The 14,231-nt window shown below is 52.2% G+C and overlaps 6 protein-coding genes across 6 annotated transcripts; 2 read left to right on the top strand and 4 right to left on the bottom strand.

Annotated features, from left to right (window-relative positions):
* Window positions 1-1,116: 1,116 nt before the first annotated feature.
* GLOTRDRAFT_74922 (alpha/beta-hydrolase) lies at window positions 1,117-3,756 on the bottom strand (the record flags this gene model as incomplete). Its single annotated transcript, XM_007866885.1, has 15 exons — window positions 1,117-1,355; window positions 1,412-1,520; window positions 1,573-1,602; window positions 1,652-1,679; window positions 1,738-1,841; window positions 1,896-1,920; window positions 1,973-2,154; window positions 2,209-2,282; window positions 2,336-2,398; window positions 2,457-2,716; window positions 2,821-2,901; window positions 2,950-2,967; window positions 3,022-3,263; window positions 3,321-3,428; window positions 3,479-3,756. 15 exons carry the CDS (start codon window positions 3,754-3,756, stop codon window positions 1,320-1,322), a joined length of 1,638 nt encoding a protein of 545 aa, XP_007865076.1. The 3' UTR covers window positions 1,117-1,319.
* A 630-nt stretch (window positions 3,757-4,386) lies between these two features.
* Window positions 4,387-6,978, bottom strand: GLOTRDRAFT_115616 (protein phosphatase 2A regulatory subunit PR55). The gene is made up of 8 exons (XM_007866884.1): window positions 6,728-6,978; window positions 6,547-6,644; window positions 6,235-6,385; window positions 5,864-6,157; window positions 5,642-5,806; window positions 5,324-5,585; window positions 4,974-5,226; window positions 4,387-4,915 (listed from the first exon to the last, which is right to left on the bottom strand). Exons 1-8 carry the CDS (start codon window positions 6,819-6,821, stop codon window positions 4,874-4,876), a joined length of 1,359 nt encoding a protein of 452 aa, XP_007865075.1. The 5' UTR covers window positions 6,822-6,978; the 3' UTR covers window positions 4,387-4,873.
* A 171-nt stretch (window positions 6,979-7,149) lies between these two features.
* Window positions 7,150-7,449, top strand: GLOTRDRAFT_128268 (cytochrome-c oxidase, subunit VIIa; the record flags this gene model as incomplete). Its single annotated transcript, XM_007866883.1, has 3 exons — window positions 7,150-7,247; window positions 7,299-7,321; window positions 7,388-7,449. 3 exons carry the CDS (start codon window positions 7,150-7,152, stop codon window positions 7,447-7,449), a joined length of 183 nt encoding a protein of 60 aa, XP_007865074.1.
* Window positions 7,450-7,670: 221 nt separating this feature from the next.
* Window positions 7,671-9,252, bottom strand: GLOTRDRAFT_59495 (DnaJ-domain-containing protein; the record flags this gene model as incomplete). Its single annotated transcript, XM_007866882.1, has 5 exons — window positions 8,735-9,252; window positions 8,623-8,683; window positions 8,541-8,570; window positions 8,284-8,487; window positions 7,671-8,242 (listed from the first exon to the last, which is right to left on the bottom strand). Coding segments are annotated over exons 1-5 (1,299 nt in total), but the record flags the coding sequence as incomplete, so codon positions are not given.
* Window positions 9,253-9,439: 187 nt separating this feature from the next.
* On the top strand, window positions 9,440-11,203 carry GLOTRDRAFT_74909 (uncharacterized protein; the record flags this gene model as incomplete). The annotated part of the gene is made up of 7 exons (XM_007866881.1): window positions 9,440-9,572; window positions 9,792-10,335; window positions 10,388-10,543; window positions 10,593-10,626; window positions 10,678-10,709; window positions 10,766-10,865; window positions 10,925-11,203. The coding sequence occupies exons 1-7, from the start codon at window positions 9,458-9,460 to the stop codon at window positions 11,201-11,203; spliced, it is 1,260 nt and encodes a 419-aa protein (XP_007865072.1). The 5' UTR covers window positions 9,440-9,457.
* On the bottom strand, window positions 10,943-14,106 carry GLOTRDRAFT_74908 (Vps5-domain-containing protein). Its single transcript, XM_007866880.1, has 10 exons — window positions 13,325-14,106; window positions 13,060-13,185; window positions 12,728-13,000; window positions 12,574-12,672; window positions 12,430-12,523; window positions 12,190-12,360; window positions 12,093-12,127; window positions 11,883-12,032; window positions 11,669-11,821; window positions 10,943-11,616 (listed from the first exon to the last, which is right to left on the bottom strand). Exons 1-10 carry the CDS (start codon window positions 13,451-13,453, stop codon window positions 11,509-11,511), a joined length of 1,338 nt encoding a protein of 445 aa, XP_007865071.1. The 5' UTR covers window positions 13,454-14,106; the 3' UTR covers window positions 10,943-11,508.
* Between the last annotated feature and the right edge of the window lie 125 nt (window positions 14,107-14,231).

Raw genomic sequence — 14,231 nt, 5'->3', positions numbered from 1 at the left:
CCGTCGCTGTCGTTGCCGCCGTCTCGCGTCTGTGCTATTATTTGGACTATAACAATCTTATATCGCATTATCGAATCATTAATACCCTGCGGCATCACTATGTAATATGACCACTCCTCCCGCCGCATACCGAAATTGCATTGTATGATGATCCTCGTCATGGACGCTACCCCGAATCGCGATGTAGATGACCATTGAGTCTCGGACCCTATTATAATATATTTCCATACAACAATAATACCATTATATCGCTCCCCATTGTCATCAGAGACAATGTCTCGCCCTAAGTGGGGAGGGTGTAAGGTGGGCGCCACCAAGTGGCGCCGAGTTTGGACGTGTTTGGTTACTGAGTGATAGATGGACGGATTGGGCAGGCGGATCGTTAGACAACAACTACCTCTGAATCTGCTTAGCTCAATTACCTATCTTGTATCTCTCGCAATAAGACGAGGTTCCGTTTATTGGTGTGTGTATGATACAAGCTAACTGTACTGACTACAGAGATTCTACACTCTCCAATGCTTACACACCCTGGTAAGCACAAGAGTCATGCATCCGGGGACAGGGTCTAGGAACTCCTCTGCGGGGAGGCAGTACACAAAAATCTGTGTCAGCAGTTCGACTGGTAGATGATGTATGGGTGTTGCTTTCGCTGTGGTTCCTCCCGATCCCGGTAGGGAGATAACCGCTGCGCGTTCTTCAGTTATCAATGAGAATTTATCCAACGGTGGAGCTTGTCCTGCCTCTCCTATGTGGCAAGTAAAAGGTCATTCCGATAGTCTCTACCCGTATAGCGAAGACGGTCACCTTTTCCGTCGTCAACATGAACAGTCCCTTCTCGAGAAGCTATCAATAGTTCCCTTGCCATTCTTCAGAACTCAGCACTGGCCTAGTCAGATACGCAGGGTAATGCTGGAGAAAGTCTGTCGAGACGACTGGTGCTTCAGAGGATGTGGCGTGAGTCGAACTTGAACAGCGCGGGCGACGGGAACCAATCAGCAGCACCCGGGTCCCGCCACCTGGTTGCCCGATGGATCTTACCGCATTCGGTGCTTCCTGGCCACTGCCAATGTGCTCGAGCGCAAATCGACCGTAATATCCACACACACAATGGAATGTAGGACGAAAGGAATCCTTGAACTTGGAAGCCGAGCAAACCTCCAGAGGTCCTAGCGGTCCACTGCTTTTCCATACTAGTAGTGCATAACACTAGTGAGACGTGCTACATCGATGGTGATATGCTCCTGTATGGCGGCTGTAGGTACATAAATCGCGTATGCAGCCAGCCGAAGCCTATAGTATCATGTAGAGGTGCTCTCCTAAGAGCAAGTCCATGTGCCGCATGCCGGGAATGTCTACGACAAATAATCATAAGAATGGCACAGGTAGGCAGGACAAACGGGTGACATACCTGGGGAAACAGCGGCAAAATGGTATTCCAATACGCACAAGACGCGTCTCCGGTAAAATGATCGCCGGGAAGTGCCTCCGTCGTTGAGTTTCCCAGGATCGCCAAGGTACTGTACATATCTCAGTAAATATGGATACACCCATCAACGAGTTCTTACTCACGTGGTATTGGCAGGGTCGTACAGATACCAGCTATAGAGAAATTAGATGGAACTTATGTTGATAGTAGACAATGACTAACCCAGGGATCTGCGGCCCGGCCCAAGGGTCTGTAGCATAGAGAGATGAGTGAGTCGCAGTAAGGGATGCTGGTAACATTTCACCCACTCTTGATGAAGTTGGTCCAGGCCGTCACCATCAAATTAGAGACTCCGATCTCAAATGGAGTTGCGGGCTCATAGGGCGCGTCCAATTGGATCTCAGCCCAGTTACTGTCAAAGACCGGTGAGCAATCGAGGTACGATGAACATAAATATCCATCTTACCCGAAGACGAATCGGATGTCCGAACCTTTGCAAGAGGTTAGGTAATTTAGGCGGTGGAGCTCCGAGAGCTCACTTACCGTGGAACGTCCCGATCGACACTCCCAACGAATTCAGATTTGCTGCTACGAGGTCAAATTCATACCGCCAAACAGGCTCTCCGAGGGCGTAGGTACGCCAAAGCCCAAGGTTGCTAACGAGGCAACGCATGTGGGCGTCTCGCCACATGGCAGCTGAAGCATTGAAGCCATATGGATATTGCCTAGTTCCGAGATTGAGAAAGACAACCACGAAAAGGGTGATGGACAAGACTCACACGGAGGGTGTCGGATAGATGTCCTCGAGCACAGAGAGGTTCGCCCATGGCAGGTTGAGGTTAGTCGATTTCGCCTATATGACAGGATGTCAATGATGTCAGCCCGAATGAACGTTGAGGCACTCACATAACCAGTAATATTTGGCCAATAAGCAGTCGGCTCGCCATTGATAATTAGAGTACCCTCGTCCTGGTTGTATATATTCAGGTTAGACGGCTTCGACCACATAGACCTCTCAAACCCTTACTCGATTCGTCCCGATCAGCATCGGGAATCTGCCTACGGAACCTTGCTTCGTCTGAAGGACATAATCCTTGAATATTGTGATGTTATCGATGACGGGCTGGAATTGTGCATTCGTGGCCAGGGCTACGGACTTCAGCAGGAAGGCATCCTTCGTGCGCAGGCACTCCAACATCCCGGCACCGGTAGGGCAATTGACCGTATCATTTGACGCCACAATCGCGAGCTGTTGGTCCCCAGGATACATAGGTTGGGACGCTTGATCTTGCATGAGTATGACACCTTTGTCTCCAAACCTGTGCACTTACTGTCTGCGCTCTGATAGACAGTAATGATCAAAGTCTCGCTCAAACATCCAGTTTACAGACTCACCTGCATGATAGCACCGATAATAAGAGGCTCGTGCCCGTAGTATTCATTGTAATACGAGACATAGTAATTAGTCATCTCTGCAAGCTCTCAGTACTGCAGCGCTAAGGAGACACCGGATGACTAACCTGCGCCGACTGATTCACCTGAAGAATACAAGGATCAAATTAGCTACTCCATAGTGTGTCGGGTAGACGCACCTCCGAGGACTATGTGGCTGGGGTCACCACCAAATGCAATGATATTGTCTCGAGTCCACTCAACAGCAGCACGCGTGTCGAGCAGAGCTAGGTTTTGCGTTCCAGGTGCCATCTCCGATGAATGCGGGAATGCGAAGAGTGCGAGCCGGTAATTGAAGCTGACGAATACTATACCAGTCGCTGCGAGGTGAGACCCGTCAACCTGCGGATTGGAAGCAGCTTGACTATTGAAGCCTCCTCCCCTACACCAAGATTCACGACTCAAAACGATGTCAGAAAGGCTGAGCTTACACACTCACGTAATCCAAACATAGACGGGGAGCAGACCCGTATTGTTAGCTGGAGCGATAACATTGACCCTCAAGCAATCTTCGCTCTGCACCGACGTCCCGTTATAACCGTTGTATCTGTTGCGGAGGGGATTGAGCACTATCAGTAGAGGGCACAAGTTACTTACACGCCCTGAATGCACGCTGGGCCGTAGGCTGTGGCATCGAATACCGTGCTCGGGTCCCGCGCGACGGGTTGAGGGGGCAGCCACCGATTTGCTCCAGACGTGTCGGCTGCGAAACGCATGCCCAGCCATTTGTTCAAAGAGACCGGGGTGGTGTTCGTATCCAAATATCCCTGGACCGGACCTGACGTCGTTTGTATAACAGGCAGCAGGCTCTGTTGTCCGGCCGCAAAGCTAGCTAGCAGAAGCAGCACCGAAGTGGTTGCTTGAAGGCTCCACATTGTGCCCAGAGTACGGGGGCGGAGTACTTGAGGACCAGAGAATAACGGGATCCTCGGAGAACAACATCTTCAGTGCCTGCAGGATTAAGTATTCAACGACATCGGCACCGTTCCCCGATATTAGAATTGCACTTATTACAGCTGCAACTGAGCCTATTTTGCGGGAGACATTCGGGACTTCGGTGCATTTGGTTGGGGAAATCTACCACGAGTGCGTTGCGATTCCTGCTTCCTTCGTCGGAATTGGGTAACGTTAGTAGTTAAAATATGGTATAATCGGGGAAAAGTCGGAAGTGGAAGCAGTCCACAGAGCAGGCCGTCTCAGGGCTTAACCGCCTGACCTTCAGGCGTGCACAAGCGGTAGCGGGCATCCGGCAGCATACATGGTGCTTCGAAAGAGGCGCCCCTTGTATGATTGGCAGGATGAATCTGAGCACGTTCTACCTGCATTATATGTGGTTTAGCGAGTGAAGTTCGTGCCAGAGAGCAAGCAGGTGAGACTCACCACATTTCACTACCCCGCCACTTGAACTCGCGTTTAGTCTCGTTCGTGGCTGTCGTCGCAAATCTAAAAGCATCCAAAACGCGCGCGGGTATTCGAGAGTTTGAAAGGAATATATATTACAGAACCATTTATTCATTACTTGCTTCTTCCAAAACTATACCACGCGCCCCAGATATATGTAGTACTTCTACTGCTCTTTTATTCTTCTCCTTCTTGAATCTTGACCTTGCTGCGAGACGACGATATCGATGAGTGAGAGAAAGTCCTAAGATACAGACCAGAGTAACGGCGGAATAGGATACGCGGACGGACGGACGTGTGACGAGAGGGGAAGGGGAGGTAAGAGGGGAAGGAGCGAGAATAGATAAGATTGGTGCAGGCGTACGAGCAGCAGATGCAACGAGGGAATGAAGAAGGGTGAAAGACGAATGAAGGAGTCCATGGCTCTCGGTCAGTGGCTGTCCCTGTCCCTGGTATCTCTATCCGGCGTCCCAATGAGACTGTTCTATGTGAAACGTGGTAGGAGATGCGTGCGTAACGGAAGCATGGCAGAGGAAGGAGACTTGCGATGGGGCACGGAACAGGAAGCACAGGTGAGAGATACGACAGAGACTATGCAGCGCTGTACAAGAACAAGTTGTTCGTCGCTGCAATCTACAGGTCCCCAAGGAATCAATACCAAAGACACAACGAACAGCAATAACACACTGACCGCAATCGTGTTTTCTCTCGGATGCCAACTCGCATGCAGGATTTTCTTGTTGAAATCCAAGGTCTCCATCTGCATTGCGTCCCGCAGCCCACCAGCACGCATCCCATTCTTTGCTCCAGGTTTATTGCCAGGCAACGGTCCACCAATCTTCTTCGCCTTGAACGCCGACTTGTCTGCCTGCAGAACGACGTCGTTCAAGGTGTCCACGTCGTAGATCCGGAAGTAGTTATGGTAGGACCCCGTTAAAACGTGTCTGTTGTGGAATATGGAATAAGTATACAGTCCGACGGACACCATAACCACACAATACGGTAGACTCGAACGGAGAATGCCACCGGATCAGAACTCACTTGTCATCTCCTCCCCAGATACACTCAAATTTGTCGAATATGCAGTCATTCTCATACAAATCGCAGAGCTTGCCTCTGAGGTGGTCGTGTATAGGGATTGTCTTCACAGGTCTCGTGTCCATATTGATATCCCAGATCTTAAGCGAGAGGTAGTCCCGAGACAGGATGTATCGGCCGTCATGACTGAACTTCACGTCCGAAATGGATGAGATGATCTCAGAGAAGAAGGTCCGGTTCGATGGGTCCTCTTCCTCTTCAAACACTGCGGGTGGAAGTGAGCATACCGGATAGTGAGGCGGTAACCAACATGACATTTACATTTCGCATGACGGTCACAGAGAGCAGAGTCTCGCATGTCCGCCAGCTTGATATTGCTCTTGGAACTCGAATACATGAAGAGATTGCACTGCGTTGGATGGAACTCCGTCGCAGTGATGACCTCTGTGAGCTCCTCCATATTCGCGGGCTTGATGTCCACAATGTCTGATAATGAGAACATCAGCCCTCAGTTGAGATAAAGCGTTCCAGAAAGTCACGCACTAAAGCTCTGGTCGCTGATATTCAAGTTCCACAGGTTGATTCGCAAGTCGTCCGCACTGATGTACGTCTCCTGGTCGGAGTTCACGGATATCGAATGGATGTGATACGCATGCGCATTAGAGTAGACTTTGCGCGGTACAGCTGCAATGATATTGTCTTGATGCGTCATCCGGGGTAACCGCAGATTCGACTTCGCCGTGGGTGGCGGCAGTGGTCGTTGTCCATCGTGCAAGTTCGATTCCGAGACTACTCGCAACGATTTCTCGAAGACCTTCCACAGCTTAATTGTCTTGTCTGGGGGCAAACGCCGGGGGGAGATAGATCGATTATGACACAATGCTCCAATAGGCAGAATTCGCGCAAGCACCTACCGTTGGTGGAAAGCAAGAAGTGGGCCGCGTTCATCCGCCTACACCACTTGATCTTGTTGATCTTCTCCTCGATTTCCAGCGACTTGAGGTAGTCGAACTCTGGCTCATGCGATTGGAATTCCGTGTAGAATTTGTACTCGCATCCCTTTTTCTAGATCGAGGACAATCATACGGTTCATCACGTAGGTGAGGTTCGAAGCGGCCAAGCAATATCCAGACAAACGCGAAGGTCAGTGTCACGTCCAGATCATTGCGCCATCAGCCCGGATTGGTCTTTCCGGCGCGATTGGCGCAATGGCGAGGGCCACATACCGACTCGTTGCGCTCAAACAAGACAACCCGACCGCCCTTGTCGCCCGTCGCGAGATAATTGCCTGTTGAATCGAACTCCACCGTAGAGATGATGTCGGCTACATCGCCGTCGCGTGATTAGGACCGCGGTGCGAGGTTACCCCACACGACGAACAGCTGGACGATGAAGACGCGGCCGTACCTTCTGTGATATCCTCGACCTCGCCCTTGTCACCAAAGCACTGCGCGAAACGCCAGTTGCCTGAGCCCGATGGGTCCGTGTCCATGCTTGTCATGCTTGTCTATGCGAATCGCGGAAGTCGTAAGCGTCTTGTTCTTGTCTTGATATGCCCACAGCGTGCTCGATGTGCGCTGATGTCGTCAAAGTCGTCGGCGGCGTCTGACGCGGTGTAGGCGTGCGTTTCGTGTGGCGCGTTGCGGGTAAACGGTATGAATAAGAAAGTGCGAAGGCCTCGTTGGTGCAGGGCCGAGCATACGTCGATCTGGTTCTGGCCTCGCTACATCGCTTTGGCTCTATTTGGCCCGCACAGGTCGGCGCCACCCGACATACCCCGACCAGCGTCAACACAACGTTCATCATCGCCAGAGACAACGAGCAGCACCATGCCCATCGCGCCCATCACCGGAAAGCTCAGAAAGAGGCTCTGGCTTGACCTCTCCGTCGCCCTCGGGCTCGGTGTTTCGTCTGCGTACGCCTACTGGTGCGTTATTTCCTGATCTTGGTCGCGTGGTCTGTTAAATATTCCTTGCAGGTATGGCATCCACCTCAAGATGGGTAAGCATTGATGCTTTGACTCTGCATGCTATGCGATGTTATCAACGCTAACGTATATCCGACCAGTCCAACGCCAGGAGGAATTCTACCTGAAGCTCGAGAGGCAGAGGATTCAGCAGCAGTCATGAAGGACCTGCAGGGCAGCATAACAAGGCGTAACACCACGCATAGACCAACACCAGTGCCGTCGTTACTCGTTTGTTCAACCACCTCCTTCCACACAATCCGAATTGTATGATGACTCATTGAACCATGGCAATCATCATAAGAATAGCGACTAATGTAAGAGCCGTCCATAACATATCGATACAGAGCCTTCCAGTGGCATATAAAGACGTTAGATATTACTCCGCAACAATCCCATCTCCCTAAGCCGGTCGCAGCTCTCCACCTTCTCCTGGTCGATCTGCCGTACCTTCTCCCAATCCGTCCCAATACCAAAGAATCCAACCTCGGCCTCTTTCCGCTGTTGTTTCCGATCAATCCCTCGCTGACACTGATCATACAGGTCTTGCACGTAGATCTTCTCGATGTTCTTCTCAAATCTACTGAGCCCAGGGGATAGCCCCTTGTCCCCATTCCGTGCAATTTCCTCGGATATCGGGTGTTTTGAGAACTCCCTGGGGTTGACATAGTAATGGACGTTATAACCATGCGTCGAGCGTTCCAGGTTGTATTGAGGGGTGGGGTGGAAGGAAAACCGGGGGTCTGGGGTTTCTGGCGTCGCAAACAGCTTGGGCAAGGCAGAAAGGAAGGAGAACGCGAACAGGACAAGGAGAGGCAAGAGCTGGACGAAAATGGAGCTTGCGCGAGGCTGCTCAGCTTCTTGCTGCCGTTGTCTCCGACGTGGCGCCTCTCCAAATCCGCCCATGCGTGTCGTGCGGAACCCGTCAGGGCCAAAAGAGGCCGTGAACACTGCGGCTGATCAGCATACTGGCGCACGAGCACGCGGACATACGAACCTGGTCCACCGAAACCGCCGCCAAACCCGCCCCCGCCGCCGAAGAACATATTGAATAGGTCTTCCGGACTGATTTCCCCGTCAAAGCCGCCGCCTCTGAATGATGTAGTGGCGAAACCTGGTGAGGCGTCTGCGGAGGACATTCCGCTGAAACGAGCTTCGGGGTCAGAACCATGGCGATCGTACGACGCTCGTTTCTGCGGGTCTTGGAAAATGACTTAGCACAAATATACATTGTATGAACGAAGACAAATTTACCTGATAGCACCTGGAAGGCCTTAGAGACCACTGTAGGATGTCCATGAACATCTGCACATGCTGGGGAGCACTGACAACTCACTCTTGAACGCCTCGTCAGCTCCCGGTGCACCATTCTTGTCAGGATGTAGTGCCAAAGCAAGCTACGGACACAGTCACGACCTGCACTAGATTGCGCAGAGCTGCACACGAACCTTGCGATATGCTTTCTTGATCTCCACCTCCTCGCAATCCTTCTTGACGGCCAAGATCTCGTAGTAGTCTGTGACTTTGCACGCCCTCACACGCTTGACAACGGCGTGCTGCTCTGGTGTATAATCCCTCTTCGCCTTCTCCGGCCCCGCACTGCCGTTCGCGCCAGCAGTACTGCTACTTGCTGATGGCGCATGTCTGTGTTTCGCACCCGAAGCTGAGGGGTGCGCTTCTGCCGAGGACGAGGACGCGGAAGGGCTTGGTCCGGACGCAAGCTCGCGCTCAATCGCGGCAAGTAGCTTCTGCGCCTCTGGCGTGTCGAAGAGCGCGATAGACTTCTGACAAAACTTGCGGGCAGAGGTGAGGTCGCCAGCGTCCCGTTTCCGCTGCGCTATCGAGAGGGAGCGAAGAGCCTCATCCTTGTTGCCCTCCATCTGATGCAGGTCCCAGACGAGACAGAGCCAGGTATGTAGGGCGAGCTAGACGACAGCAGCCTGAGGAGGACGTGGAGGTGGGAACCGTGCGCGTCAAGCCAAGTAAAGACTAGTAGGCTGCTGTTTGTAGTGGCCGCATACAAGAGTTTCTATTGGATTAGTAATCGACTACAACTGACTACAAAAGATCCTAGTCTGGTCCTTATCAAAAGTGTCCGAACTTGTTGCCATTCTAGTGCTCTCCTTCGTCATCCATTACTCGGATGAACGATCACGCTTCTTGCTCTCTGTATGCAACGTCCACCACCCGCCGCCACCGACGAAGAGCCCGAGGAGCTCAAGCGATTCCGAGACGCATGGCGAGCTGAAGTCCAGCGGAAAAAGGCCCAAACCGTTCAGTCGCACCGTACTTCAGGGAGTCATGACGGCACATCTCATGCTCTATCCGACCTTGCAGATGATCGGCCTTCAGAGAATGCGGGGTCAGCGAAGGGAAAGAGAAGAGACAGTCTGAGCACCGCAGGATCTACGTCTCCCGAACCTCGCGCCAGCGCCGCTGTGAGATATGCGACCGTCTCTCCGGAGCCAGGGCCGTCTAGCGAAGTCATCGCAGGTCAAACAAGAGTCACAAGTGATCTGGCACCTCTGGGACGTGCTCTGCAGTCTGCTGTGGATGTGTACCGTAGGGCAATCCAGAATGAGCAGAGTGGCGACTTGGACGAAGCTTTGCGGCTCTATCGTCAAGCGTTTCGCATGGATGATAATGTAGACAAGGCCTACCGGAAGGCGGAGAAGTTACAAGAGTTGCGGCAGAACTCTCAGGGAGCGGTTCCTCCGGCTACTGAGACCAGACCCGATGCTCCTGAGCCCTCCATAGTTGTGATCGACGATAAAGCCCTCGACTTGTCAGCATTATCCATATCAGCGGATACCAAGGGTGCACACGGAGTGCATGCCGTTGTGACCGGGACAATAGCGAGCCTGCTAGAGAGCTTCCCCAAGGAGCTTCGCTTTGAGCCAGAGGACGAGAGACGGACGCTCCACCTGAACAAGGTCCCAGACGAGTTACTCATCCACATCCTCCGATACCTTGACCATACTACTATCGAGCGCTTCGCTGCTGTGGACAAGAAGGCTCGAGTGGTCAGCCTGGATTCTGTCATATGGAGGTATGAATAGCGCTGCACGCCATCATCCGATGATTGCTCATTCTTGGCTCAGGGATTTCGTCTACGAAACGTACAAACCCCCACAAGTGCCCCACGAGAAATATATGAAGGCGATGATGCAGCGTTATCTTCACGATTATCGTCGAGCGTTCATAGAGCAACCGCGGCTACGCTTGGATGGTGTCTACATCGCCGTATGCCATTACGTGTGAGTCCTCTGCTCCGTTCCATTCCCTGTATACTGACTTTGCAAATAGACGTGCTGGGCTGAGCCAGAATGCCTGGGTCAATGTACGTCCACAGTGAAATGTTGCTATAACTTGTAATAACCACTGCGAACAGGTTAGTCACCTCATCACTTATCATCGATTCCTGTACGTCCATCGAGAGATTTCATTTGTTTAGGTTACTGACACCATCCGTGGACCAGTCGATTCTTTCCCAATGGCCAAGTAATCTCTTTACTGGCCAATGAGGAAGTGGAGCCACAGCAAGTGATCCCTCTACTGAAGCCGACATTGCGCATGAAGGTTAGCACCCTCTCTTCCGTGTTTCAAGCAGCTAGTCCTGAATATATCTCTTCCACCAGGGCGTCACCGTTGGAAACTGGCGTCTGGAAGGCACAACCGTCTATATCACGGACCTCATCGACCCAGCTTCACTTGAGCTCAACGCGAGCGCCAGGTCTAAGCGCTACGCGTTCCAGATGACTCTGGCGCTCCGTTCGCGTCCTCTGGGCCGATGGAATAAGCTCGACATCGCGGCTTACGAGACCGTCAACATAGAAACGGGCGAGACGGATTTGCTGCCGTTGAAGCATGAGAGACCGTTCTGGTTCTCCAAGGTCCGCTCGTACGCATCATACTAGACATGCTACGGCAAGGGCGAACGACACCCACTTGATCCTCCACCTGTTGTATCATGGTTAATAATCACAGACTACGCACGGTTGATGCTTCGCCCATGACCAGGATAGTATACCACTTTTCTCGTTCCTCCATTCACTTGTTGCACGACGCATGAACATTGGAAGCACCTGAAGCAGCCAGCGGACATCCTCCAATACGACTATGTCGAGTTTGCAATATGCCAGAACAAAGCTCAGGGTTGCGAGGTAGTGACGAGCAGAAAGTACAGTGCGCAAAACAGATCGGGCGGGAAAGGTCGGACGGATTATGCTTGTGCCGCCATAGGGCTTGCGGTGCTGTCTCTCCTGCGTTCCCCAGACCCTGGCACCTTCTTCAGCAGTCCTTGCTGATACGTCTCCCATGAACGGATCAGCTGTAGGAGCCCTTCAGCCTATGTCCGTATCAAGACGGCGTGTAAGTCTTACCTCTTGCTGTCTCGAGATCATTCCTTCCAAGAACTCCTGCAATGAGTTCTTGAAATCCTCGATCCGCTCCTGCTCGAAGCGCGTCATCTCACTCTTAATCAACTTCGACGCCTTCTCGAAGTCTTGCTTGGCGTCCAGAGCACGACGTTCCGCCTTAGCAGGTCACGTTTATTTCTGCTGCTCCTATACCAATGATAATACCAGGCGTACTCACATCTGCTATGAGACTCAATGAATGGCCCAGCCGGTCTGCTGGTATTCGACCCTGGGCCCGGTTCTTCTCATGATTTTGTTTCACTCGTCGGACCTCATTCTCGGCGTTCTGCCACGAGTGATAGGTCCTCACTCGAGAAGCGAATGCTAGCTATACCGTTGAAAACCTCAGCATTAATCACCCTTTCAATCTTGAAACCCGGAGACTGACCCGAACTGAGTTGATCATCCTGGCATACTCATCGACTGCGATTAGCAGATATGCATCAGTTCCAGCCGCTTGTGAAGAGAAGCACGAGATAACGGACCTGTACTGAGAACAGTGGATACATCCTGATTGGCTTGTGTGCTCTGGAGGTCTTGTGCTTTGCGTTCAACGTCTGCCATGGCCAGAAGCGAGTGGGACAGTTGCTTCCCAACATCTGACGCTGCCAAGTCACTGATGGTCTGCGCAAATTCGCCCGTTGCAGCGGACATCTCTGTTCCAACAGGATGGTAGTATTTAGGACATCAGAAAATGGTCTCCCTATATATCCCACGGAACTTACCTGCTCGCTGTTTCGCCACTGCATCTATGGCCTTGACGAGACCACGTAGCTGGGACTCCAGACTGTCCAGGTACGCTTTCTGGCGATCGAACCACTGCAAAAGCCTCAGATCTTGGTTCACTGTACGCAGGAAAACAGGCTTACCTCATCCGTTTCGTAAAACCGAGGTCCAGTCAATGTCTGTCCGATGGAGGCAATTAACCCGCCTCGTTCATGTGCGATTTCCGCCTTGCGATGCTTTATCTACGTGAGCGCTGTTACAGCTGTCCCAAGGAAACGATAACCCGCTGGAGCTCACATCCAACGCAAACGTATCGCTTTCCAGGAACAGCTTCAGGTCGGGGTCCTTGCCCAAAACAGCATGGTTGGCAATTTTGTTTATACACTTCTCCAAGGCTTGCCTACGTTGCTGTACAAAGTTCTCGTCGAACCGGTTGAATGGGCTTTTCTCTGGTACTGGAGGGACAACAACACCAGGATTGTTGTCTGACAGGGTTTCATATAGCCAGAGGAAGTCGGAATATCGGCGAAGGACAGAGAACAAAGGTTTGCTGAACATAGGTGAGGTAGTCTGGGTTATGTCTCATTGGTCCATGCGAAGGACGTAAGATGGAGGAATTGATGACTTACTCGAGTGTGAACGGTATACATGGTGTAGCCCCGAATAGGGTCGCCGACCTTCTGAGGGTCTTCAACGGATATTACAAACAGCGGCTGGATCCCCTTGCCCAACTTAGATGCAACCCCCGCCGGACCCTGTATTATCTCATCTTAGCAAACCTGAAGGCAACGAGATGTGCATACCAGTAATCTAGAAGGATATCCGAGGGCCGGCGACAAAGGGAAATAGAAAGACAACCTCGAGGCACGTCGAGCCTTAGGAGGAAGTACTCACCGATGTCGAAACAGCCCGGTCGGCAGACCTGATGGTCTGCAAGATGGGCCGGTCGTCGTCATCATCGTCATCCGCATTGTCCTCCTTAGACACAGAGGAAGACTGCTGGTTCACAAAGGATGCCTGCATGCCATCATTCCAACCTCCCCCGAAGCTCTCGCCGCCGAGCGCAAGACTCGCAAAGGAATGATTAAATGCATCGGAATGTGTTGGTTGGTCAAGCGGAGAGATCACAGCACGCTCAGCTGGAGGTGATGACAAAGTGGGGGCAGTTTTGGGCGTCTGCTCCGTCGCAGAAACACTCGAAACCTGAGGCCGAGGTGCGGGCTCCTGGGACCCTGTAAACGATGGCTCGGGATCCGATAATCGAGAAACAGATGCTGGGGGTGCCTTCTCCGTGAAAATATCGTCTGCGTCAGGTCCCTTAGTAGTTTCAGGTTCCTCTGACTCTGGTGATGGGGCGCTCTCCCGAAAGCCCGGAGTACGGGGAGATGTTGCATCAGGTTCGGCAGGAGGCGTTCGTGGTGATTCCTCATGGAGGTCTGACGACAGACTCGTAAGATCTAGTGGCCCATTAGACTCTTCCTCCCGCTCCGTGGTGGAAGTGTCTTCGTGCGACTCGAAAGCAGATGAGGCATTCGTGCTCTCGTCTTCGAAGCCGTTATGCAGTGTAACCTGTGTCCCGAAACTCGCCCATGGGTCGGGCGAGTCCGACCTGGGTTTCGTGAATGGGTCCTCGAAGGGATTATCCTCCAAGGCTCGCCGCGAAGAAGAGAGTAGATCGTCAAAGCCGTCCATACCGTCGAGGTGATGGTTAGCGTGGCGGGTGGCGGCGCAAACGCGTTCCTGCCGTAACTCGGGTTCTCAGCATCAACATTTCTGCAATAGGATGCATCGCTTCTGCTTT

This window comes from Gloeophyllum trabeum (genome assembly GCF_000344685.1).
Source record: "Gloeophyllum trabeum ATCC 11539 unplaced genomic scaffold GLOTRscaffold_00005, whole genome shotgun sequence".
Taxonomy (NCBI): Eukaryota; Fungi; Basidiomycota; class Agaricomycetes; order Gloeophyllales; family Gloeophyllaceae; genus Gloeophyllum; species Gloeophyllum trabeum.
The sequence above is the reverse complement of the archived record's forward strand: the minus strand, read 5'-3'. Positions and strand labels throughout refer to the sequence as shown.

Coding starts and splice junctions, on each gene's coding strand:
- GLOTRDRAFT_115616 (XM_007866884.1), bottom strand. CDS start 6,821: ATGACAAGCATGGACACGGACCCATCGGGCTCAGGCAACTGGCGTTTC. Junction 5,586..5,641: donor CTGTGACCGTCATGCGAAAT/GTAAATGTCATG, acceptor TTCCACCCGCAG/TGTTTGAAGAGGAAGAGGAC. Junction 5,227..5,323: donor ATCTGGGGAGGAGATGACAA/GTGAGTTCTGAT, acceptor ATTCCACAACAG/ACACGTTTTAACGGGGTCCT.
- GLOTRDRAFT_74908 (XM_007866880.1), bottom strand. CDS start 13,453: ATGCAGGCATCCTTTGTGAACCAGCAGTCTTCCTCTGTGTCTAAGGAG. Junction 13,001..13,059: donor TGTATACCGTTCACACTCGA/GTAAGTCATCAA, acceptor GACATAACCCAG/ACTACCTCACCTATGTTCAG. Junction 11,617..11,668: donor TGATCTCGAGACAGCAAGAG/GTAAGACTTACA, acceptor GGGCTCCTACAG/CTGATCCGTTCATGGGAGAC.